This window comes from Barbatula barbatula (assembly GCF_947034865.1).
Source record: "Barbatula barbatula genome assembly, chromosome: 6".
In the NCBI taxonomy this organism is placed as follows: Eukaryota; Metazoa; Chordata; class Actinopteri; order Cypriniformes; family Nemacheilidae; genus Barbatula; species Barbatula barbatula.
In genome coordinates this window covers 8,901,725-8,929,709 of record NC_136765.1, presented here as the reverse complement: position 1 = coordinate 8,929,709, position 27,985 = coordinate 8,901,725, and the positions used below count along the sequence as shown (strand labels likewise).

Below are 27,985 nucleotides of genomic sequence, written 5' to 3'. Positions count from 1 at the left end.
GAACGGATGAAGGAAGAGACTAAGGTGATACAACATCTTCCGTCTGTGTTGTTTAGCAGGATCGGGGCCAAAGCTCCATAGCGATGCTTTATAAACGTGTTCAAAACATGCCATAAACGTCCCATAAACGTCTCTGACGGCTCCGACGGGTCTGCAGAGAGCCGGGAGTGTTTAGACAGGCCTGGAGATTGATCCTGAACTCTTGCTTGGCCAGAAACAGGAACGTTGTGAAGTATTTGTACCTGCTCACGAGGATCTCCCATTACTCTCCCTTTTATTTACAGAATAGCCCTCAGCCGAACGAAATGGAATCTCAAGTTCCAATAATAAGTCACATATTACCAGATACTCATGCCCTGCTTCATGTCCTTTCACAGGTTCCACATCTACAGCTTTCCCTGTGACCTTCTGTCAGTTACCACAGACATTTCTCAATCATTACCTCGTTTGTATGAACAAATTGTTCTTTTAATTTAGTTAAAGTACTTGCACAAAGTTTTAGACATTTAGTTTTTTATCTTTAAAGTCATTATTTTATCCTCCTTTCTGGTGCTCAAACATTGCCTCATAGAAGTCTATTCTAACCGAGGGTCAACAAAGTATCAGTAACTCGCATCGACAAATATTTTACGAAGCAGCCAGTTTTATTATACTCACATTACTGATCATTTGTTAGTCTTCATCGGACGTGGGCGTTTTTGTTTAAACTGGCTTTCATTAAATTGCTTATCTACACTTTCTCTGGAATAGGTGAGCAAATGACTAACAGCTGAATATACGGACTGTTTCTGATAAGAAACAAGCACCATTCAATCAGTTTCAACACTGTAGGATATTTCAATAGTTAAGCTAAAGGAAGTATACGGCCAGATTGTGTTTTTATATTGGCCAATGAGACCCTGCATGTGGAAACTTTGTGTCATCCATTTGCTTGCTATTCTTCCGATTAGCACAAAAGAAAAATATCTGGAAACACTGTATAGTTGAACCTTATATCGCAGCACTTAACTCTATAGTTCAAGCACAAGCCGGCCTAAACCAGCTTGGAAATTCTTTTCAAAAGGACTTTTCTTCATCACTCTCTTTATTTTTCTACAGATGACAGGATTCGTTCTCCTCCGTTTATGGTGTTGAACAGTGAGTGTGGCCCAGACACACTGGAGCAGATCGAGCAACATTGTCTTACATTCCCCTTCAGTAAGTCCCACCTCTTCCTTTTTGGTATAGGAAGTGATGTCCCACTCCTAGAAATCGACTCTCTGGCAGAGTTTAGCTCCAACTCTAATGAAATAAACATGGCTGCTTTGTCAAGCGAAATGTGATACAACGTCGCCACTCATTAGAAAAGGTATCTGTATTTCCATGTTACTTATGTCACGGTGATACACGACGATCTACAATAGATTCTGTATTAGTAACGACGATTGCTTTTTGTAAATGTGTCACGTCAAATGTGGATATGGTATAATTCTGAAGACCTCTGCAGGACATTGATCTTTGGGAGCAGGATTGGCCACACCTGCTTTAAAATGCCAATAAAATCAGCCAATCAGAATGAAGCATTTAGAAATGCCATATTATAAACTTTATTAAGTGCACATATTCATCCGCTACGTTGTTTGATGTGTTCTTTTACTCCCAGTTTGCAAAACACGGGTGGCTCACGGAACAAACTCCCATGAGGTATGACCCTTCTGACTTTATTCATTTAGAAACATATTAATTTGAAACTCTAAAATAAAGGAATAATAATGTTACTGTTTTTAATAAGAATAAAAATACCTAGTACACACACATATATCGGCTTATAGTATAACTATCAAATAATATTTTTCTAATATCAGTTCTTTTTGCTTTCGAATATAAGATTTGAGTGCAAGTGAAGCATTCATTTACAGTAAATATTTCTCTCTACGTTGCATTGCGGGAACATCCATGCACGATACAGAAATTGACATAAAGAGGTATCTTTTTTGGCCGCGTGTCTAAGCAAGCATTTCAGGAGGAAGCTATACGCACACACGACCCCTGTGATTGATATTATTAACAGGAAATAGGAAATTGACTAAATCTTTTTTTCTCACGTTGACCCTGTGCAGATGGCCATAATCTTCGGCGCTGAGGACCTAAAGGATGTGAAGCCCCCATGTGTCCTTCAGAGTTTTATAAACCACAACGCTGTGCTCTATAAGGTGTTTGTGGTTGGGGAGTCGTACACTGTTGTGGAGAGACCATCACTCAAGAACTTCCCCTCCGGGCCGTCCGGTAAGTGCACGTGATCTCTTTCTAAGAATTATGTCCGTGAAAGGGGGTGTGGGTTATTTCATTATGCCGCTATCAGACAGTTGAGTTTATGTTGTCATGATTTACATGCAGAGAAGGTCTGTTGTTAAACCCGGATCCCTTTGCATAACTGAAAATGAAGAGTTTATATGCAAAAAAAAGAAAACTTCGCTTGTTAAATTTTTTAAAGAAGCACGTGTTTTGTTTGTCATCATGTTTTTATCGTGTTAGTTAGCCGTGTTTGTGTGAGTTGTTATTATTACGTAATCAATGAACAACCAAACTGCATTTTGATTGATATTACTTGGAATGCACAATAAAAATACATGGTTCTGAAAATGTTTTTAAACGTTTAAAATGTATGTCAGGTTTTGCGAATGAACTTTTCAAATAATGGCTGAAATTGTGCCGTCATCCAGTCATCAGAAGTGCTCAGACAAGTCAGATATCCACCACTAGCGTCTGGACTTTTGCATATGCAAATCCGCATGGCGTCCATGTAAAGCAGATATGGGTTGCGGCTGAGTGTTCTGCTAGTTTAATGGAAATTCAGGAGATCATCTGTGTGTCTAAATTTGTCTTGAAATATGTAACCCACATGTAACCACATGTGTAAATACAGTCACAAAAATTAATAGATGGAGGTTTTGCAGTTTTTGTGATACAAAACATTAAACAGAGCCATATTTAGAAGCAGAATTTAGTTAGCTGAAGGGGTTTAAAAAGATACGGTCTTGGAGGATTAATACTTTAGATGTGCATGGCTTTGTCTGCAGAAAGAAGGAAAGCTAAATGGTAGATCGCTGTCTCACTGTAAATCAGTATTTTTTATTGCTATTCGAATGGAGCCTATAAATCTCAGCATCCTTCTGGCAAGATTTTTCTTTTTCCTCTCTCTTGCTCTCTCTCTCTCTCTCTCTCTCTCTCTCTCTCTCTTGCTCTCTCTCTCTCTCTCTCTCTCTCTCTCGCTCTCTCTCTTGCTCTCTCTCTTGCTCTCTCTGTTTGCCTGGCACTTCTGAAGCTCATTGAATCTGTGAACTCAACCACAGGCCTCTGCTGCTTTCTAGTGGCTTTCTGTGCACTTACACGTTTACAATTCAACTCTTATTTCTTATTTTTGCCATTCCAGACAGAAAAGCGATTTTCTTCAATAGCCACAATGTATCCAAGCCAGAGTCATCGTCTGACCTCACATCCGTAAGTGAGCATGCTTTTTCAGGCACTGTTCTGAATTCTACACACTGTTGCATCTCAATGCTGTCAAATCTTTTACCACGAATATCTTGTCGTAAGCATGTAAGTCTTTTTAGGCTCACTTTACAGAATTTATTACCCTTGTATTCACGTTTTAATAGAGAGACAATGTGGAAGGTGTATCCCAGCCACCTAACGATGATGTCATCAGGGAGCTTTGTAAATCCCTGCGGGAATCTCTGGAGGTTTCGCTGTTCGGCATTGACGTTATTATCAACAACCAGACGGGCCAACACGCAGTCATTGACATCAATGCATTCCCTGGTGCGTATCCACACAAATATCCCGCTAACTACTGGGCAAAGCAATGTAACATAGAGTTTAGAGAAACCTTGAAAAACATTTTAGGACTTTTTTATTTCGCACACATTTGTTGATCTGAAGAGGGCACTATCAAATTCAAGCTAAATGACAAATAATTGTGATGAAAGGCAACCACTTTTAAAAAGGCTACATGAAGAATTCAGAAACCTATCTGATTAGCGACACCTGTGGCCTTTAAGTGAACTGCACCCAGCAACATTGCTCAAGCTCGCACTTGTGAATTTAGTCTATAGTGATGTGAGCTAAGTGTGATTCACAAACATAACGTTGGCAGCTGAGGTTAATTTAAATTAAAGTAAAGCTTTCTGTGCACCCGTACTTGTTAACATTAAAAAATGCATTAACTAACATGGACTAACAATTAACTATATACAGTGCCATCCACTATTATTGGTACCCTTGGTAAAGATGAGGAAAGAAGGCTGTAAACATAAATCTGCATTGTTTCATATTTGTGTCGTATTTATTTATTCACATTGTAAAAAACATTTTTCATCCTTACACATTGGTCACAATTATTGGCACCCTCAACCTCAATTTATAAGAAAAACAGCTCAGTGTTTTCTGTCTGTCTGAGGTTTGAGAATTCATTGAGAGTCATCTGAGTCCATTCCTCCATAAAATACATTTCCAGATCATATTCAAATGTTGGTGTTCCCTCTTCTTCAGTTTTATAGGGTTCAGATCAGGGGACTGGGACTGGGATGGCTACGGCGGGATCTCGATTTTGTGTTCATTGACCCATTTGTTGCTGATTTGGATGTTTGTTTTGAACCAATTTGCCGATGAAAGATCTAACTAGGACCCATTACAGTATTTCTATAAAAAGTCAGGTAGTCATTTTTATATCTGTTGGTATTTGATGTAATACACGATGCCATGTATCTGATCAAGATGTCCAGAATCTCTGGTATTAGGTCCACAACAATGAAGATCTGGTGATATATTTAACTGTGGACATGGGGCACTTTTTATCCCTGTGTGCACCAAATCTATCTTGTGTTATTGCTGGTGTATTTTTCATTTCATATGGTTATAGATCCCAGTCCTGCTTGAAGTTCCAGTATGACACATTAATATGGTGGAGTTTGTTTTTGCATGAGAGCAGAAGGTTTTTTTTCCTGAACAGGGTCCCAAACAGCTTGTGGTGATGGAGGTGCAGTTTTCCTTTATTTTTATTTTTTCTACACTAAAATTAAACTAATTTCTGCAATTTCTCCATCTGTGATCTTTGAAGTATTTGGCAACTTTGGCAAAATTCTCTTTACCATGAAGTTGGAAATGGGAATTTTTATTGCTTCAACCATTTCCTTTTAAATCCAAATTCTATTTTGTGTACCTCAACAATCTTTTGCTGCCCAACGGAACTATATTCTGTGGTTTAACCCATTGTGATGAATGATTAAGGGGGTTCGGGCTTTGTGTTACTTAATATTATTATCCTGTGAAACAAGAAGCCATGAATGGACAACATCATGTTTCTTGTCGGCTTGGTGTGCTCAGAAAATGTAAATATTAATGGGAACATACTTGGAAGATATTTTACTCATAAGAATTTCTAGGGGTGCCATAATTGTGACCAGGGTGTATTAGAGAAATAGTTTTTTCAAAATGTGATATTCACCCCGCTTCAAATTGTTTTACTTGAAGAGTAGAGTAGATTTTTCTAAATAAAAGATCAAAATGAGAAACAACGCTAATTTATATTTACAGCCTTCCTTGCTCATATTTACCAAGGGTGCCAATAATAGTGAAGGGCACTACAATATAGTCTTTCAACAGTTGTGGATGTTAGTTAATGTCAGTAAAATTATTCATGTTAGTTTATGGTACATGAACTAAAGTTTATGGTACTTTAACTAACGTTTTTGTTTTTCTAACTCAGGAAGCACCTTCATGACTGTTTTAAGACCTTTTCTTTTACTGTCTATATAGGATATGAGGGTGTTCCTGAGTTCTTCAGCGATCTCCTCAACCACATCATCAGCGTCCTCCAAGACCACTCTTCCAGTGACCCACTGGCACCGCCTCCTTCCGCCAATCAAACCACTTTAGGTGCGGGAGAGCGTAGCTGTGCCCCCTCCCAGGAGTGCTGCAGTGTGCTTGCCAAGGAGTCTGACAGCAACCCCTGGATCGTGGAGAGTGACGGTGGTCTGAAGGGCCCGTGTCAAAGACTGGGCTGCAACACGGCCATGTCCCCCAACTTCCAACAGCACTGCGTATCCACAATAGCCACAAAGGCATCGTCACAGTGACTGCCCCCAAGCACCCCAGCCTTCCCCTGAACAAATTGTGAAGACAAAATGAATAATATACAATAACAATAATAACTATTATACTGATAATATATCTGTAATCCGAAATAAACTATAATGGGAGTAATCGTAATGATTTTGATGGGCATTGGACTCTTTCTCCTATGCCTTTGTATGTGTATTTTTTATAGTGCTTTCTTTTCGCTTTTTCTTAAGTCTAATAACTCAGTACTGTAATGTGAACTTACGGGAACTCTATATTGATCCGTTGATATGTGGCAGTTTAAAATCACTATGGAGAATTAGTGGAAGGTAGCTAACTATTGATAGTCGGACATTTGAGCTGGAAAAGTCTCTCTACGTGTTACGGAAAGGCCGACTTATTAGGCCCTTAAACTCACACCTCCAGGACACCTACAATGTCTTTGCGCTGTATTTAGTGGCAATTTAGTGTGATGATCCAGAGTTTAGAAGCTTGTGCATTGTCTCCAGACCTGCTCTTTACTGAAGGCCACATGGAACAGCATGCCGTGCCCAGATGCCACCGCAATTTCATGACACTCCTAGATCTGCACTTCTGTAAACATTATGTCACCTGTCATTTTTCACATGCATTTTGGTGCGTTATTTCTATATAACCTAGTGTTATAGAAAATCTAATATTGGATTGAAACATGTCAGGTGTCATTAATGTCATGATGTGTAATGATAGTCAGTGTTGAGAGTTGTTGGACTTTAGCAAAAGGATATCTTGACATTCCCTGTGTGTGTACATATGTACGTGTAATGTTGTTAGCAGATGGTCCTTTAAAAGTTCATAGTTAAAAATGTTTTGTATTTGATCCTGAAAGTCATTTTTGTGACTTGACCCAGTAAGCATCAGTACACAGATTTTAAATATATGAACAAACTGTACAAGATGGATATTAATGAATATGTCGGGAGTATTTTTTGATGTTTCTTATTGCACAGAAGGACACATCGGTTTCCTGAATGGGTAAACAGGTCAACGCTTGGTTACCATTCCTGCTTTAGAGGGAAATTGAACATTTGCTTTTGCAATTTTGTTTTTAATCGCTAACCTGTTTGAAAATGACTAATGAATACAGAGTATTTAAGTTTTATACAGACGTACAGTTAGCTAGGCAATATTAAATCATTGTTTGGTTGCTGATCAAACTAATTTGTGAAGTGCCATGATGTGTGTCTCATTTAAATAATAAGATTTATTGCTATTAAAACCATGCGGTTAAATAATTAGCAATTTATTCAAATTTATGTTGTATTGAAATCATTATGCATTTTTTTTAAAAGCTTTAAGACAATGTTTTGTATGGTTTACTAAATTGTTTGCTATGCAGATTGGAAAGGTTAATCATAAAACTAATTTCAACCACGTATTGCCCGTAAAGTGATTTGGATACCACACATGAACACACAAGTGTTTAATGACCAACTTTTATCAATTGAGCGGAATGAATGTTGACACAAAGTCAGCAGATGAGTTTCAAATGAGTTTTTACAGGCTAACTAAACCGTGTTTTACTATAATGTGTCTCTTCACTGCTGTGGAGTACATATCTAAAGGTGGCTTTGTTAAAGATCATAAGCCATGTTGACATCAATAACAGTTAGTCTGCTTTTTTATGTTCATTAGTTGTTTAGCCCTTCGTTTGCCCTGGGATCAGGATTATATGACGAATTGGGAATGTGTTATGTTTTAGTTTTTTTACAGAATTACCTGATGCTTTTAGCTCTGCAAGATGAAGAGAGTGACAGTCTTCAATACAGCTTTACATTTTGTCTCTGTAATTTTGCCTTCATTATGCTGAAAAATCCTCACCTGCTGATTCTTTATCCTTATAAATATTTTCCTGTCGATATTTTCTCATATAGGCAACCTACGTATTGCATATTTATTGACTAATGGTAATTCTCAATGATTATGTGCATTTAAATAAAATGCATATAAAATAAAATCATACTAATTTAATTATATAATGTGCATACTCTGGTAAGGAAAATCTAACTAATCTATGGTTTGTCTCGGTTAAAAAGTGTTGGGAATAGCTTGTTTGGAAGTGTACTTTCACTTTCTTGGTTATATATTTGATAATATTATAGTTTAATATATTTTGCCTTACAGACAATAAAAAAAGAAAAAGCCATATAGAATATATACAACTCCATAGCAATATAAATGACTTAAAAAGCCTTAGCAGACACGTTTTGTGCAGACAAGCATCACTCAATAACCGGAGTAGTTCAGATCAATCACGTCAGAAACCATTGAACGCATTTATGGAACGGTGTGTTGTCAATACACTAAAGAGTTAAGTACAAGAAACAGTCCAACATTGTACTTTTTTCTTTTAAATAAAGACATTTAACCAATATTACTAATAAAATGCAGTTTAAACTCATAACTTATATTTACAGAGATAGGCTTTAGCATAGGCCAACAATCGAAGGACATTAAACTGCTTTTGAGCTAACGAAACACACCGTGCAAAGCTTAAACACATAACGCCTCCGTCCCTCCGCTTGTCATTGGTCCACACATTTTCACTCAGGTCATCCTGACGTCTCGATTGGCCAGCCGTTCTGTCCATCACCACCGCGGCTAATCATTGGTCGTTCCCAGTCAACTAATGCGATAAATGTATGTTCTCGGGTTCTTTGACATGTCACTAGAGCAAAGCCGCCCGTCCGAGCAGAAGTACAGAGAGTCGCTCCGAGCCTCGCACGTGTCCACACAGCCGATTTACAGCGCGTCAACAAAACTAAAATAATCATGCAAAGCGCCTAAAGTTGTGTATTTCACTTCAGGAGAGATATGTCGTCGGTCTGTTTGTCTTCGGCCGGACGAACCCGCGCTGACGGCGGACTGAGCGGATAAACGGGACTGAATGACGGCTCGCCGCGGCGGTGAATGAAGAATCACCGGCCGCTCGCTTCACAGCAAAACACGTCCGAACATGGCTGACAGAACAGCGCCGAACTGTCATCTGCGACTGGAGTGGGTTTACGGCTACCGGGGACACCAGTGCCGCAACAACCTGTACTACACGGCCGCCAAGGAGATCGTCTACTTTGTCGCCGGCGTCGGAGTTGTGTACAACACACGGGAACACAAGCAGAAATTTTATTTGGGACACAACGATGACATAATCAGGTTAGCCACGTTTTAAAGGAATTTAAGGCGACGGGTGTCCAATTGCACATAAACTATCACGCTTAATAGTGAACTGGTCAACAACGTGTTAACTATGTTACAACGCGAGCCTACTTATACGAAACGTCTGTATTGAATATGTATTAAATCGCAAGCTGGAAAAGTGCAGACACGGAGGGTGAAGTTGTTCAGCCGAGGCGCTGTCCAGCACGTGCGGCTGCTGAAGGTGATGCCCGTCACGCTCAGCGATCCCCCGATCACCTTCAGGAGGCAGCGCGCTGGACAGCGTCTCAAGACGCGTTCGCAAAGAAACGATGCGCGTCGTTTTCCACCATCCAATGTATTGTATCAAGTTCAAAGTTCAACGCTGAAAAACGCGTGATCGTTTCGGTACGTTTCATTATGTTTGCACTGAGTGCGCGTTACCTTAAGGTGTTGAATTCACCTAAAACATACATTCCTCAAGCACGGTCATAGATGTGCCGGGCATGAGATTTGACATTAGCAGACGTGCAACTTAAATGAAACATCTGTAGGCTATACAATGTAATATTTCACTTAATATTTGTAATTATAATATAGCCGAATTGTGTATATATATTAGCCTGTTCATATTTAGCGAGACCGTCGAATAACACCGATGCCGATTATTTGTAAAGTTTGTCATTTGAATAAAAATGCCTTGGGTTTGTGATCTATTTTATATAACTGTTTGGTTGAGCTTTCATTTATGAGCTAGTATCCAACAACCTCATCTGTAAAGTTGATTTTAATGGCATGACCTCTACAGGTTTTAATGTAAATATTTAGTGGTCGCCTATAGCGTACGGTTTTATTGTTAACCTTAACGTGCATTCTGTTATTTAGAGATATATTATTTTTATGCATATAAACTCGACAATAATGCCATTGTAATTTTGCACGCTCCATCAGCGCCATGTGAGCATCAAGGTTAGGGCATCCTACAGGAGTGCGTGCGTGCGTGCGTGTGTGGGTGTGTCACTTGTGTGCTGTATGTGTGTGTGTGTGGTTTTAGTGAGCGCTGGAGGGGGTGGTGCTCTGCCTGCCCGCCGGTCATCTGCCTCAATTCTCTATTATTAATTAGGTGACAGCGAAACTGACCTTGGTTACCTTGCATCTGTGTATATGCGTTTGTGAACACACTGTGTCCATCTGTCCATTGAGACCGTCACTGTGGACATTTCGGGTTAATCTAAAATGCTTACCGGCTTTCATGTATATGTTTATGAGATTTCCAGGCATATGTGCAGTCTTTCTGATCCGATGTCTCAGTTTGTTTGTGATTGTGTGTCAAATGTCTCATAGGGTCTCATTCATCTCTGGTTACTTCAGTATCAGAATGTGACCCAGCGTTTGTCTTTCTGGCACGGCCATTGAGTGTCATTCATGCATATCATATGTGTCCATATGCCATCAGCGCGCTGTACGTTTTCAGTGCACTTATTTTAATACATTGAGGTACTCAGGTGTTTAAACAATATTCGGCCAACACATTTTATATAAGACACATATATTTACATTTATTCATTTGGCAGACGCTTTTATCCAAAGCGACTTACAAGTAGGAGAGCATATAACATTTTTTCAATACGCTAAACAGTGCCGTTAGATTACAAGGCCATGCTACTAGGAGGATCAAAGCTGGATTAAGCAAGGGAGAGAATGAACAACGAGGTACACGAGACATAGACAATTATTGGTTAGTCAAATAAATACGGAACAGGTATGTTTTGAGCTGTTTTTTGACAGTTGTGAAGGATGCTGCAGTTCGGGTGGAGACTGGGAGTTCATTTCACCACAGGGAATCAACAGAGACTCATAAAAAGATTATCTTCCTCCAGGGAACATTCATAAAACAAGGTCAGATACTTAAGTAATATAGCCTACTATGTATTGAAGATATTGGTTACTAAGTGGCTGTTGGCATAGCATTAGTAGCTGATGGTGGAGTTGGTTTGTATCCGCTGCCCTTGAGGAGAATGCTCATTGGAAGGTAGAGGATGGGCCCAGGGCTGAGCTACAGATGTTGAAAACCAGCTTGTGTGGAAGAGAGGGTGGAAAGAGAGAGTTAGGGAGGCAGAGAGACCCTATTATATTCTAACAGACATGATGCTGTTCTTATCCTATGGTGTGCCGGTCTAAATTCACGCTATAGAGAAGTTCTGATCGTGCTGTGTTGAACACCGCTGATATATGTCCTTATTCCACATTAATGCTCTAAGAAAACCCTCCCTCGGGCAAGTGCATACATAAATATGCATGTGAAATATTTCACCTTGATTTGTCATCCAAAAAAATCCTATAGATGAAATGAGAATATCTCAGAACTTAAAACCCCTGAATAAAGTCTTTGCCCTGAATGGCCTGAGGCGTTTATAGCTTTAATGTAGGACTCATCTGATGTCATGTGTTTGAAGACTGTATAATTCTGATTCAAATTCGAATAACAATTATATTAGTGTTATGTGAAGCATCAACCCCCCCCCAAATATTATTTCTATTAAATGTGAATTTGTTGCAATACAACATTATTTAAATTGTAGTTTGATCCAAGCTGATTTCTCATAACTGATTTATCTTTGATGGTCTTTTAAATAATAAATGTGAAGAATATCTTTATGAGTCATTTGTTCGTGAAATGGGCTATGTGGACAACACGATACTATCATATTGCATTATACAATGTACATACAGACCCAGTCTGTCTCTTATAACAATTTTGTTCTCATGTTACTGGTGCAGTAGTGCAACGCTGCTGTCAAGAGCATTTTGGTAAATTATATTTTTGTCCACACCGCTGGACGAGCCTGAAAATCACTTTTAGAAAAGAATCATACTATTTGTGAATAGCAGTAGAATGGGCATACATGAGTTTTACAGACATGCTTGTCATGCAGGCTTTGTGCCCACAAATGTCAGTTTGTTTACTACAGGTGTTGAAAGCATGAATGGAGGTAGATAGCGACTGGAAAGCAAAGAGTTATTAAGTAACTAAAGTACGGAATGTGGAAAAGGTCTTGACATCACGGTGTGTTATTTTACTGTGTGATGTAACATGTCTACTACATTGATATTCTCGCTGTGCATTATTTGTGCGCATATCCCTTTAAAATGTTAAACAGCTGTGTCAATTATTTTTGATGTTTTTTGTAAGAAAGCTACAGTACATGAATGCTGCATAGGGGTTCTTTACTTTTGAAGACGAGGATTAGGTAAATTCAGCAACATTTGGTTTGATGTTTGGTGAGTTGCCAGCTCACACGTATGAGCGTGTCTAACACCATTGCTCACGCAGGGGGAGGGGTGGACTTTGTGTCTCATTTCAGCCACGTGATCTAATCAGACGGAAGCTCTCCCGGTCATGTGTGTTGCTGGAGTCCATCCGTGAGCCATGTACACTAACTTGGACTCATTTCTAATGTAATCCTTAATCTGAGATGCCTTGTGATGCTCTTACTCTAATAGTATCAATGAGTCTGAATGCGTTTGAGTGTGTGATGTCGTGTGTTTGTAGTCGGGCTTGTCAGTTTTAGCTCAGATCATGCGCGTACAGCGCACCAATGCCAGTCAAGGGTTTGTGATTCCTGTGTGTGTTGGAGTTTCACTTGCCACAGCGATTAAATGTAGGGGTTTTATACTTCCTTTATAAGCCCCTCTGGGCGTACTTGGCTTGTTAGCGTTTTGTCAAAGGCCTTGGCTCTCCATCTAACCTGATTGAACTATTGCTTTTATGGCTTATTGAGTAAAACCTTCTTTAGAGGCAGAAATCACTGCTCGCTGAAAAACAGTCCTACGGCTGGGACACTTTTGTGAGAATCAAAGACTTCAACCACGCTGGTCCAACACCGGCTCAGAAAAACTTCATGTTTCAGTTTTTTTACACGTTTGAACGGAATACAATCAACAGAACATTTATAACCTAATTAAAATGTATGAATATGAATTATATATGTAAGATAAAGTAATACAATTAAAAAAGTAAACCGGAACTGCTCTTGGACCAGTGTTTACATCTATCGATTCACTGTAAAAAAATCATATTGAAAATCATATTCAATTATATTAAATATTATATATAAATTATAATCACTTATATTATGTGACGAGATGTTTAAGTCATCGTAATACGTGTTTCGAACAGCAGGGGCTGCTGTGTTTACCGCGAACTTGGTAAAACGTGGATATCAAAAATGTCTTAAAACTCTTTTAAAAAAAGAAAAAAGTTAGGAAAAGCACACACAATATTCTTAATTTATATATATTAAAGAGACTTTTGTATTGTTCATTTTTTATTTGATTTGCAATTTGTTTTAAAATCGCAATTTTTTATGCTTTGTTATATTTTACAAAGAAACGTGCAGCGTTTGAGAAATAATAATAGTGCAGATGTTCATTTCTAAGTTGTCGTGAAGAAATTGTATCGTGAGTTTAGAATCGTGAATTTCATCGCAGTGTGAGCTGAGGGAATCCTTACATCCCTATTCCGAAGTGTTCTATACCCCAAATTTAGAATAAAGGTCCCATTCAGCAGGGAATGTCCATCTCTCTCTTTCTCTCTGGGTATTAATGCAACCCTTTCTATGTCCATTGAATCATGATCTTTTGTAGGAGTGATTTAATAGCAAATGGTGAAAACAGGATATTTTTCTTTGAAATGGTTAATCTGTGTTGTTTATTTAATAAAGGCATATAACAGTTGTCACATATGATATTGAAATTAAACCTCCAAAGCCCGTGGCAAACTGAAGCACAGTAATGAATAATATGAAGCATAAACATTTGTTCCCCGATGGAACTATGAGCTGAACGAGGGCTGCCAGATTATTCCCTGAGAGTTTAAAATCAGCATTAATGTGGGAATTTATTTGGCAGGTAATATGGATTTGGCCCAGAAGGTTTGCATTGTAATGAAACTGTTCCACCTGCTGCTGCGCACTTACTTCCCAATGGTGAATGATTTTGAGTATGAACATTTTCCTTTATTACATCAAACTTTAAAGCAGGACACCGTGCTGTTTAAAGAACAGTCACTTATTAGTTTCTGGATGAATATTGTTGAAATAAATGATTTATTTTAAAGTGTTAAACATTTGTAATTTAAGTTTGCTTTTATTGAAAGTCGCAGTATGTTTCTATGTATTGTGCAATATCTGCTTATTTAATAAGAAGGAAATTCAATACAAGATTAAAACTAATTAAGAGATTGTTTAGCAATTCAAGCAAGTGATAGATCATTCAATAAACATAATCTGCTCCTTATTTTATTATATTAGACATGATATAATCCAGTATTTTTATCTCTTTTTTTATAAGGTAGAACCTCATTCTGTTGCATCAGTAATATGAAGCGATTTTCATCAAGTGCATATACAGTCCAACGTTTGATGATGGCAAATCATATTTCATGACTTTATTTTTTATCTAAAAAGCACCACCGGTTGTGACATTTTTGCCACACATTGACATTTGCCTATTTCTGTGCAGACAGATACTGCAAGGAGTGTTACTGGCTATTGGGATTTAACTTGCTCTATAGAAACCAACACAAGCAAGATACAGTAAATACTCACTTGTGGAAATGTGCTAATCTTCTCCTTCCTGGTAATCCACAACAAGGGCAAGCAAGGTGAAAGCCGCAAAAGATGCTCTGACCCGATTTGGACTACATTCCGATGTATGTGTGTTCTGTGTGCGTATATGATTGGCATGGATATGACCCAGTGAACCCAAACTTGTGCCATCCTGTCATCTCAGACCTGGTTAGAAAGCTGAAAAAAGCTAAATAAAACAACCTATGTTTACCCATACTGTATGTATTTTGATATGGTTACTGCTAAAGTCCCTTTTTTTCTTTTCAGTTCGCCAGAATACATTGTAATGGCTTTCAGTCTTCATTTAGGGACTTTCCTAGGCAAATATTTACATAAGCAATTCCTTTGAATGATTAATTGGCATAATTTGTAATTAAACCCAATGAAACATCAGAATCGATTGACAGCCCTAACACGTTTTTCTTGCCGTGCCTCTGTAGCCACTAAAACAACGTTGTGCTGTCTAGTGAATCAGCAGCCACTATTAAACACCATAGTCTATTAAACAGACTTTGGACGTGAACAGATTCTTGTCAGGTCACAGGGGGAAAGGTAGACGCTGTCCAACTTTACATTTCACCTCCCACTCATCCTCTTGTTACCATGACGAGCTTCTGCTTCTCACCCTAAAGCTCTCTGGCTTTAGTTTGCGTGTCTCTGCAGCAGCTCCCACCCACCAGCCCACCCAAGCAATCCTCCAGCATTTAACACTCTCCCAGAGAAAAACTAACCGGAGAGATTCCTCGCAGTGCATTTATCCGGCAGTGCTGCAGTCCTGCACCGTTGGCCGGTGAACCCACTGAAGACCGCCATCTGCCCCATTAGCTAATAAGCTGAGGCAGTGCAGGGCTGTACATCACACAGAAACGGTGCTGTGAGAAAACTACCCACTAAAGGAGCACATTAGCTAATTGAAACATTTATTTTGATGCACTTTTGGACGAAGGCAAGTTGAAGAGGTATTCTGGGGGCATTTGGCCTAAATGAATTGTAAAACAAAAAAAGTTTTCACTCGTTGATCATAATATTGAACGCTTAGAGGTGTAGAAAGACAGATTTACCAATGAGTCTTCCTCAAATTATTCTGGATGGATCCCATGACAGCAATAATTGATCTAATGATTAATTGATGAGGAAGAACCGGGTGCATATCCAGAGACACAGTGTAAGCACAATTTAAGCCAAAGCTTTCATTTAACATGCGAGTGTTTGACCTGAAAATGGCAGGCTGTCGTCTAATGAAATACAACAGGGAGTAAGACTGTTCAGCTGGGCCCACGTTCTATGTGGGATGGTGGCATCTGATCATACAGAATCAAACCAGAAATCCCAGCATTTATATTTAGAGACAGTTCCAACTAACAAATCTCTGAGGAATACACGCCAACATCGGTAATGAAGAAAACCCGTGCGCCCTCCGACACCAAGCTAGCGGGTCATAGCCTGTCTGTTCATTTCACAACAAGATCCACTGCATAGAATAACCTTGGCCGTGCAGGCTCGCGCTCGAGTGCACCAACTGAAACGCACGCCAATAATTTTATGTTAATGTAAAATCTTTTAAATGAAACCATCCACAACTGAAAGGCTACAAATTGCAATCCTTATCACAATCTTCATTATTATTACACTTATATTTGGCACAGTGACGTGCACTACCGTGAGTAGGCTTTCTCTCATCCAAAGGACCTGCGTTTTGATTGGTGCGTGAGTGTGGCGAGAGATAACTGCATAACTGATGATGATCGGCTTAGATAAAGTACATTTTCATCTTTTACCAACCAGAGACAGTGTAGGGTGGGTTGTGTACAGTCACACAGAGTACACAAATGCCTACTAGGAGTCAGAGAGCGATGGCACGAGCAACAAGTTGCTGCTTTTGCGAAAACTGGAAATAAATTTGAGCTGTCTTAACTCAAAAAAGCTTGCACTTAAAATAAATATTATATCAGTGCCATTGTTTTGTCTCAATGTGCGAACGAACAATGTTTTCGTAAGGCATGTTTGTATAAAACACTTTAATGTTTGGATTTAACTTAGGCATAGTCCTGGTTTAACCTAAACCCTGTGCGTAAAGCGCCGCTTAATGTATACTTTGCAAAAAAGAGACATATTTAAGCACCCTCTTAAGTAATTGCAACGATAGTGTTTGTAATTCTTTTGACAGAAATACATTTCAGGAAATTCAATGGCCATCACCCATATCACGAGTCCTTATACACAATCCACTTTTCCCAAAATTGCTAATATTTCTCCATTCACAAATTCGGTGAAAAGGATATACTCTTCATATTTTGAATACTGGACAAAATATCAAACCAATCCATCTTTGTTGGGGAATCAGATTGCAACCATTTTCGTGTTATCGCTTCGCCAACAAGATCTTTAAAAGGTATTTCTCCTCGTCCTTCAAGTTAAATTGCTAAATTCCCCAAGTAAATAGTCATAAATGAACATTCAATTCCTTCCCCAACAACATTTCGTATTATTTGTATTACCTCTTGCCAATACACCTGGATTGCTGGACAGTTCCAGAATACATGAAAATGATCTGCCATCTACTCCCCACATTTCCTCCAACATATTTCTCTCCCCTTATCACCCGTCTGGAAAGATTTTAACTTGGGAGTTATAAAGTATCTTATAAATTTCGCCAGCAAAAGTCTCTCCATGTTCCCGAGCCTGTTGTACTAGCCTCTGCCTGACAAACATTCAACCAATCTTCTTCTGAAATAGTTTGGCCCGATTCTTTCTCCATTTGAATCTAACATTTTCTGTTGATTTTTGTCAGTTGATTGGATATCTGAATATAGTTTTGATATGAGATGTCTAGTGTCATTATTCTTATACTGAGGAGTATATCAATTAAATTGGCGTAGGTTCATTCACTCTAAACACACTCACACCACAGAGAAAATCTGATAAGATTATCTTTAGAGCCGTTGAAGATCATCAGGATTTTGCCTAGGATTGTGGGAAGGGGAAAAATTGGCCCGATTATCTTTCGGTGTGGCCCCAGCATTAGACAAGGCTCTTCGTCTGTGAGGGCTCCCTGGCACTCCTTTGGGTGGAAAGAAGATTTCTGTGCAAAGATGTAGACACATTTTAGTATTTTCATTGTGTAACTAATTTGAGAGATATTAGGGTGTAAAGAGAAAAAAATATATTATAAAAGAAGATTAGAAAATTATATTGATTTTGTAAACCCTGTACATACATATTTTGTAAACCCTGTAACATCCGCTCTACCTTCGCCTTGGAGGTAACTGGCCCAGGGGCCGTCTGAAGTCATAATCCCTCCCTGATGTGCAGGAGAAAAGGAGAGCACTACATTTACATTTATATTAAGTCATTTAGCAGATGCTTTTATCCAAAGCGACTTAGAGATGATGTAAAAAATGGAAGCAATTGGGACAAAATAAGGACAACAAAAGGCACTAAATTCGTGAAGTTCAGCAGTGTTTTGTCTGTTCACTGCATTTGGCGGATGAATGTTATATAAACGGTGTATATAACGCTGGATTTGTGGCAGGCAGTGGTGGAGTTGTTACAAAATGAACATATGAAACTGTCTGAGTTGAGGCCACTTTAACCATTGATGCCAATCAAAATGTTTGTTTGTTTATACATCATAATGTGTACATTTTATACATTATCTGTTAACCACTGCTTTTACAATACTAAATTTGCTAAACCTGCTTTTAGATTTATGTATTTGACAAATGCGACATTTTTTAACATAAGTAACAGGAACTTCTGACTACTTCTGACACACATTAAACCCCAGAAATGTTTCTACAGGGATTGACTGCTAACAGTAGAGGCACTCATTTAAGAATCGTTCAGTTTTTATTTTGTCAAAGTTTCACTAAGTGACATGCTAAATTTGAACTAAATTGGAAACAAAGTCAAGTCTCCTACTCACTTCACACAAGATGCTTTATTCGTGTGCCTATATAGTTTACTAATGAAGCATCAATTCAGTAAGAATGAAAGCAGTAGACAGCAAGGAGCTCTTGAGGTGCCCGTTTCAATAAGGAGGTTCAACCGACCAAACCTCCTTTCTGATGTGACTCACAGAATGTCAAATTTCAGAGATTCAGAGTAAATAGCCTGCTTTAGCTATCTGAAGCATTGTTAAGCCCCTTCAAACGCGTGGGTCTCTATGGCTGTGGTATTTTCTGTTCAATTGAATCTTGAATGTCCCCTGATGATGGATGGATGCGAAAGGCATCCACAGTCACTCTCTATGACGTTTATTTAATCAGCTTTTGCTCACAATGAGTGGACGGTTAAAAAAACATAATGCCAGTTCTGAATGCCTTTGCTCTATTTTAAATTACGTGAGATTATGTAATCCACAGAGAGAGAAATGAAGACTGGCGACCGCCCCGAGGATCCGCTCACTGCAGGGTATGTGGTAGAATAGGGAAAAAATGCTCTGCACTTGTTACCAACACAATTGATTTTAACATGGTGCAGAGGAAGAAGAAAATGGGTAAAAAAGGAGAAGCCGGGTGGAAGCGAGACGGAGATTAAAGAAGACAGTCAGGCAGACACAAGTGATGTTCATGAGTGCTACGGCTCCCTGAGGGGTTTATTGTAGTCACTCCTCCACAGTGCCAGGAAGAATCACCCTGGCAAGCTTATAAAGCTTCATCTGAGGGCTCTGACGGTGGGAGATACATATAAACACATTCAGCACTATTCACTAAAGAAGTTGGAGATGATAAATTGTCTATTTTATGCATTTTAAAAGCTTTTTATATGTGATATTTTTTAATATCCCTGTTTTTTTCGAAGGTAACCACAACTCACAATACTTTGCATGCATGTTATCTTCCAACAGGCAAACGGTATATTGAGTCACCATACACTTACACCACCGTTACATATGGATGTGCACATGAGAATGCGCAGCAAAGCTTAGCTGGATAGATGTTATGCAACATCCGGGTGCCTCTGGGAGTTCCCCTGGCATGTGAAGACGAGCCTTGAATGAATTTGGTGAACTTGTGTGATGGTGAGAGGGAAAACCACTCCGTGAATCACGAAGATTGCCGTTTCGGCACCAGGGGCAATATTATTAATAATGCTACATGCCGTGGGATAAAAATAATACAAACAACAACACGGTGTTAATGGTCTTTATCTGAACCCCTCGTATTCATGAGTATTGGGTTGCAGAAGATAATGTCTTCTCCAGATTATCTCTTCGGGTTTCTGATAACTAAAAGCTCTTCTGTCACTTTCACTCATGGTTGTAGAAAATGATAATCAGTGATAGCTCATCTTACTGGAGCCACTCAGTAGAACGGCCCTGTTGTTAAATCTGGGGCAGGCTGGATTTTGAACAGGACACTCAACCATTAAAAATATTTAAAGTTGCAACCTGTAACTGTATGATGCCAAGGAGGAGGACCCCTTAACAAGATAATATATTTTTTAATTTTATAATGCATATCCATCTTTTACTTTTCATGTGTAAAGAAACTTTGTTCGATAAATATTCAATGTGATATTATTAAGACAACATATTGTTTCCAAACCTAAATAGTTGGCTACATGTGTTGTATGTACTGTATGTAACCCTGAAGCGATATTTTCAATTGAAATGTATCTGTACTGTAGCAACTGCATCACTTTGAGTGTGATAAAGGAACTATAGTGAAAAACACTCACTAGAAAGTTACAAATATAAACAATTCTACAAAAATGGTATGTAGGTATGTATGTTTATAGGTATGGACTGCTTTAATGAGTCATCTCTGGAATGATTCATCTGTTCGGAATGACCAGTTTTTGGACGTGGTGCCATCAGTTAAACACCAAAAGTTACAAAAATAACTACTTAGCATAACATTTACATTGAAAAAAATAATAATTTGACTCGACGTTTCTATTTCTAAAACATTACCAGTGGTTTAATTACAAACAATCTGTTTTTTGCAGTGGTCACACAAGACTTTTAATTTCATTGACTTCCTCAGATTCATATGCATGCAAATGGGGTACACAGGAAATGCAACTCCTGCAAAAACACGTCGCATTTCACTGCATTTCAAAGGTCAAGTTTGGTTAACTCTGACTTGCTAATTTGTATAATTATATCACACAATCCAATTTTGTATAAAACAGCATCAAAATAACGAAAACATACTAATAACGAAACTGTATTAAATGAGTTCAGTTCAAAATTAAGATTATTCAATTAAATGGAACAATAAAATAACGGTATTATCTGTATTGACATACTTGTACATTTCCACAGTTTAGCCCTTCATCCAGAGCGAGTGCTGGTGGCGACAGGACAAGTGGGAAAGGAGCCTTATATCTGCGTGTGGGATTCCTACACTGCCCAGACAGTGTCTATACTGAAGGACATGCACACGCATGGTATTGCCTGTCTTGCCTTTAACCTGGAAGGACAGGTAAGTCATGTGACATCCTGTGTTGCAATTAAAATGATTTCTTTTAAACTTCTAAAACTTCTCCTAAAAACAGTTCTACTCTCAGTATGTGATAATGTGTCTGGTAAGGTGCTGTGATGCTTATTAGAAGTTGTTGAAACTTGCAGCTGTGAACGCACCAATGGTGTGACTCCCACAGTGTGACTATATGTGTGAGACTGAGGCTGTGAGTTGCTGGACGTCACAGACAAAAACACTGACACGTGAAGCTCTTAGTGGTGACATCAAACGACAAACTTAAAAAGCATAGCCAAAGTCTTCGACTTTGAACATGACACATTGTAAGGTTTGACCGTGGCTAAACTAATGGTATTACAAGGTTATATCAGTTCTTGCTGCTCTTGCAGGATAAATGCATTTCCACTAGTGACAGCTTGTGCTTTTTAATAGTGGAGAGATGAATATGCTGCTTCTAAATGGTGAAATATGCACTTAGATCTAGTTTGAATGTGTGTCTGCAATGTGGCTTTCAAGTTCTGCTTCCTAAATGACAACTGAACAAAAAATGATGAAAATGGCCAAGATGAAATATCAATACGCAAGAAAAATTTGCAATGATGAACTAAATGCTGTATTACAGCCCCAAAAATAACCGTGCATATTTCTCCAACCTCTACATTTTTAGCAGTCACATACGTCACAGTTTCGCGATTAATCGAATCCAGAATAAAATTAGTAAAAGTTTACATAATATATATCTGTGTACTGTGCATAATTATTTTGTATTTAGAAAAATAAACATACACATATAGACGGATATGTAGATGTATTTATTAATATGTATCAATATCTAAATGTTCATACATTATTATGTTTTATATTTTTCATAAATATGTGCATGTATAGGATGTGCATGCTATTATAAATACAACATTAATATGCACAGTACACATACATATATTATGTGAACACAAACCTTTATTCTGGATGCCAATAATTGCGATTAATCGTTTGACAGCCCTAATATACTATATATGAAGAGTTTGGTTCCAAAATCACAAAATCAATTTGGTTTTTGTGTTTTATTGTGTTAGTAATCAGTATTGTTTGAGTTATTATGGCTTAAATCAAAACAAACCAAACGCAGTTTGATTGATATTAATTGGAATGCTCAAAAAAATGTATGAGTCATCTCATTTTGGAACCAAACTAAAATTCACAAAATATATAAACATATATTGTTCATATTTCTTAAATGTTTGTGTATTTAACTATACACAAACATATTTTTGGAACCGATTAATCGCGATTAATCAATTTGACAGCATTGATTTGAATGCTAATCGCATTTATGATGCTATCATACATTCATAATAATGTGTGATATTGTTATCAATGATGATGATGATGAAAAATGTATTTCACAAAATATTAATATTTATCAGACATGACATTGCTTCATGTTTTGTAGGAGAAAGACAATTCCTAGCATATCTTTTGTCTTGAGAGGCAAAAGCTGTCAAATGAAGTGCTGGAATAAATCATTTTTAGGAGGCATTTTACGCTCTTTACCTTTCAAGGGTTAAAGCAATCAGCACTGACTTTGACATTGTTCAATAGAACTACTTGCCCATTGATTTTTCCGAGCTTTTTGCAATGCTATCAACACTGCACTTAGCAAGAATTGTGTGTGTAGCTGAAGTCAAGCATTATTTTATAGCGGGGAGCACAGGGACTTCGGCCGGCCCGCTTTGATGCGAAACACTCATATTGTGCCGTGTCACGTAGACCGTGGCCCCGTTGTGAGACTTTGAGTCTGTGAAATATCGAATTCCTAACATTGCAAAACAGAAAGACAAAATAGACGAGAATTGAGTTAGATGGACCATTATTTCAAAAGCATTCCACCTCAGTGGAGATATGTAAGGGCTCACATTTCAAATTTCTTAGATAACTCTCACTTTATCTGAGAGAATTCAACCTTTGCCACCTCCAGCGGGGCAGAGAAAGCAGGAAATTGGCTTCATTTATTTCACACAGACAGATGAAACACCAAAGAGAGGAGAGGCAACACGTCGTCTCTAAACCCAGAGAGTCTACAGCAACACTTTTCCTCCTGAATTTATCAAAGGTTGACCGAAGGCACTGCATTTTAGCTCGAGACGGAAAAGTGCTGCTTTAAAAGAAGCCGACACATCAGGTTTGACAGGACCGTGGTGGAAAACATTTTGCAACATCAAAGGGACACTTTACTAATGATATCCCTTCTGAACACAGTTTGGGAACATTATAGAGTTTGAAATAAATTGCTTTTTAAGTCATAGTTTATACTGAAAATCAGGAAGTTAGTAAGTATTGTAGATTTCAACATTATTTAAATGTCTTATGATGTTACTGGCTTGACTTTCTTTGATGGAACACAAAATACGATTTTTTCAAATGAGTTTTTAAAATTAAAAGTAACCGAGTGTTTAGCAACTTGTTGCTGCCTTTTTAAATCTCTTACCATACAGTTGTTAAGAAGTTGCGTTGTGCATGCCAACAACTCACAGGGCTCATCATCAATGGTCCAGTTCACAGAACTGTCACTTTCCCGTTCGGTCTAGTGCTGTATTGTCACCAAAGTTTATCATTTGCACATTTTTAAGATTGGCCAATTTAAATATTCACAAGAAGATGCAAACATTTTATTCTCAAAAGCTGTCCGAGAAATGTGCTCACCAATGCATCACTGCACTCAAAATACGGAATCGAGCTCTCTTTCAGGTCTTCTTACTCTTGAACAGACATATCCACACAAACTCATGTCAATATGAATGTAAACTGTCACAAGTGAAATGTGCGTTGGCTCTTAAAGGGACAGCAACATAATACACTATAACTTATTGACCAATTAGAGCATATTTATTGTATCGCTTTCTGTATATGGCTTGTATTCGGCAGTGTTTGGTGTCTGTGGGCTTGGATTCAAAGAACACAATCTGTGTGTGGGACTGGAAACAAGGCAAAGTTCTGGCTGCCGCTCCTGGTCATACAGACCGGGTAAGACCCTACACACACACACACACACAGGTTTCTAAATTGTGTAGACTTTCTACAGACCTTGTGGGGACGTTGGCAGATTTTGGCAGTGTAGGTTATCGTTTACTATCCTTATACAAACATTCAGTCCCCACAATGCTAGATAGACCTGTACACACATTAGATATGGCAGACAGTCAGCATTATAATTATTCCCCCACTTGGTTTTCTGTTTGCCTTTCTTCCCTTATTTGTTTACAGTCATACTACATTGAGCAGCTCATAAATTACAATCCCCAAACAGACAAACATAAACATATTAGCAATGATTCAACGTTTGGATTTGAGGATACGCACATAGGAAATTATTTTTGGTGTAAATGAATGAAAATGGCAAATAATGGCGTCACAGTACACTTCTGGGGCTGGTTGCACCAGCCGGACGTACACCCGGTCGTAAGACAAGTCTGGACATAAAATGCGCACGTAAAAGTCCTGCGTAGAATCAAGACGTAGCATTTGCACGTACGTTTTTTCGAGTTTCTTAAGCGTTTTGTCTTGCTGTAATGTTTTATTTTATTTTATCTTCTAACTATTGTTCGTCTTTAGCATTTTTAATCATTGGAGGCAGTAAGAATGCCACTCTCAATATCATCTAAGCTGAGCGTAGCTGGGGCTGGTCGTAGTTTTTATGGTGCAACAGGTGTAAATATTTTTCACATGTCTGGACGTAGTGAGGCCCAACGTTGGGCTTACACTCAACTTTTTTACGGCCAGCTGGTGCAACCAGCCCCTGGAGCCAAAACAAACACACAAAACCACTATTTCATTACAGTATTTACATAAGGAAAGCAAGTATAACATTTTTGCATTCAGCCGGCCTCTGGTTGTCATGCATATGCTTTGTAAGCGAGGTTAAGTCGTTGGTTCTCTTCGGTTGTCGTAATAACCGATAGTAGACTTTCTTTGGCTTTGTTCAAACTGCAAAACACTTCCAATCTTTTGGACTGACATTTTAAAAGTGATGAAATCCATGTTGTCAGACAGAAGTCAATATCAGTTGTCTCAGTTGCCATAGTAATGAAGTAAGGGTCAGCATGCTGCTAGGAGACTGTCTAATGCAACTGAGCAGTCAATATAAAACACAAGATGTAAAACTGAAAATGTGGCCTCTGTCCATGTTTGTCATAACCTCGCTGCAGTGCTGAACTCACAAGGCACATGTGATTGTAGAAGCAACCGATACAATAGAGCCTTCCATGCATATAGCTGCATGTAGAATTTAGTTTGTATTCACTGTGTCTTCTGTTGAGGAAGAACAGCGATATCCAGAAAACTCCTTTTCTCCTTTAGCTGGTTTGCAGCCGCACAAGAATGATAAATTACCTTGATAAAGCATCAATTACACCTAATCCATTTCACTATAAAAGCTTTCTGTCTGCTGGAAATTAAAAAAAAAGAGTAAGATATATGAAATAGCCTAATGTGTCCATTTATGAAAATCACTTGAGCGCACATCACACCATAATTAAAATGTCTGAAGTAGGAACTTCCCAAGAGAACCTGAAGGCAGTATCTGTTCACTGGGTTTCTACTGGTATCTAATTGAGCAAATCTTTCTTTTCTCTGTTGTAAAGATATTTGACATATCATGGGACCTGTTTCAGCAAAGCAAGCTGGTGAGCTGCGGAGTCAAACATATCAAGGTAATTCTCTTTTATCTGGATTATGAAAACACAATATATACTATATATCACAATAATACAGTACAACGTGCAGATTTGTGTGGGATATACAGTACAAACATGATCTTATAAAGCTGAAACTACATGGTGTAGATTTTGCATGAGGTACGTCCACTGGAATGTAATGTATGTGTGCAAAAATGCTAATTCAGTGCAAATCCTAGATGGAAATATTGGAAAATTGAACAACCAAAAATGAAATTTCCATTTTCTTCCCCTGTGCATTGCCATATTTTCAGTTCTGAGGAGACATGAGCATCCTCTCAGTGATGCAGAAATGACTGTAAAAGGAGATTAAGCCTCGAGAAACACTCTGCCCAAGCTTCTGATGACAATACAACTCAAAGAATTCCCACAATTAATTTCTGCTCTTTCATCTTCTGTTCATTTGGCTTTTAAATAAGTAGTGCTGGTGACCTGCTTGTAGGTCTGTGTATTTTTCAAGTGGGATATCTAAAACAGATGTTGAGAGTTTCTCTGTTGTGTGAACATAATTGTCTTTTTTTAGTAGAAAAAATATAGTTTTAAATGAAATACTTTCTACTGAATACTATACAGTATATTGTATTCTGCCTACATGGAACAAAATGCATTATACATATTGGTGTCACGTGACTTACGAGATTTCTCACATAACCTTATTAAGTTTGCATGCAGTCTGTACAAATTAGTTGTTACTGCCAATAGATGTGAAATGTGATTATGCATATGATTCGTCCCTTATGAGATATTGTATTCGAGTGTAGGCGAGGTGGAAAAGAAGTTTAAATTACCTTGAAAGATTTCGCTGTTCTGTTAGTTCGCCTCCGCCCACATGCAAGGATGTCATAAAAAATGATGCGCGGATCCACAGGCACTGTCTGCTCTATAAGTGAGTTTGATTAATAAATCGATAGTCCTTTATCGTAGTAATATTATGCATTATGCACAGCTTCAATTTATATTTAAACACTTTCTCTCAAATAAAATGGCGAGTTGTGGAGGCCTTCAATGATATTAGTGCACCTAGCGGTAGAAATTCACCCACACAACTCATTCATTATGTGAACTTTGGAAAATGTGAAAACCATGGGTCTCTTATATATTTTAGTTCTCTCTCATAAGCACAAAGCATTGGCTTTAGGTTCCTGCCATGAAGTAATCCACAATCCTATACCTTCATCTATATTTGTCTCACTCTCTTGCTCTCTGTATGTATATTGTCTCTCTCACAATTCTTTTTTTCAGATCACTGTGCATCCTCTTTATCTTGTTTTGTCACAGTATTTGTTTGTGTTACTATAAATCTCCGTCTCGTTTAAACGGACACTGCTGTACATGTATCAGGCCGGTATAGCGGTTGTCCCATATAATTCCTGAGTCTTTAACCCCCTCGACCATGTGACATCTGCTCCCCGGGCCTGTGCTCAGTCAGCGATTATGCACTCAATCCATGAGATTTAGCTGGCTGTAATCCCTCTTTCTCGCACGCTCTTTCTGAGACAGCTCTAGAGAAACTGAATTATTTGCCTGTTTATGGTGCTTGTTGGAAATGCAATATTGCGATGTATTATTTATAATTAACGTTTCTCTCCATTCATTAGCCATCTCGATATTCAAGTTTCTCAAACTGCCCGGTGTCGTTGCCTTCTCCATAAAGGGTTCAATCCTTTGATTTTGGCAAAAAGATCTGAACTCACAACTTGGGTCCATGTTAGGTCCAACTTGGGTTTTTAATATCACAGTTATTGTCAATAGCAGTATATTGTGACACCCTTATCTGTAGCCCATGTGTTTGTTTGTGTGTTGGGGTGCTCCAATACCATTTTTCAAATATCTAGTATGAGTAGTACCAATATTTATTTTTCTGTTATTCGCCGATAACGATACTATACCGATGCCTGTACCTGTATTTTTCAGGTGAGGT

The 27,985-nt window shown here is 38.3% G+C and overlaps 2 protein-coding genes across 3 annotated transcripts in view; both read left to right on the top strand.

Moving 5' to 3' along the window:
* The window catches only part of itpk1b (inositol-tetrakisphosphate 1-kinase b), a 30,816-nt gene extending 22,890 nt beyond the window's left edge, over positions 1-7,926 (top strand). For both annotated transcript variants that reach the window (XM_079458578.1, XM_079458577.1), the window contains exons 6-11: positions 1,099-1,197; positions 1,643-1,683; positions 2,100-2,265; positions 3,413-3,480; positions 3,639-3,801; positions 5,797-7,926. In XM_079458578.1, the coding sequence (XP_079314704.1) occupies positions 1,099-1,197; positions 1,643-1,683; positions 2,100-2,265; positions 3,413-3,480; positions 3,639-3,801; positions 5,797-6,116 (857 nt within the window). In that variant the 3' untranslated portion in view covers positions 6,117-7,926. The remainder of the gene's footprint in view (positions 1-1,098; positions 1,198-1,642; positions 1,684-2,099; positions 2,266-3,412; positions 3,481-3,638; positions 3,802-5,796) is intronic.
* An 874-nt stretch (positions 7,927-8,800) lies between these two features.
* The window catches only part of eml5 (EMAP like 5), a 57,619-nt gene continuing 38,434 nt past the window's right edge, over positions 8,801-27,985 (top strand). Inside the window, exons 1-4 of the mRNA XM_079459180.1 lie at positions 8,801-9,291; positions 21,175-21,334; positions 24,257-24,355; positions 25,972-26,040. Of these exons, the coding sequence (XP_079315306.1) occupies positions 9,095-9,291; positions 21,175-21,334; positions 24,257-24,355; positions 25,972-26,040 (525 nt within the window). The 5' untranslated portion in view covers positions 8,801-9,094. The remainder of the gene's footprint in view (positions 9,292-21,174; positions 21,335-24,256; positions 24,356-25,971; positions 26,041-27,985) is intronic.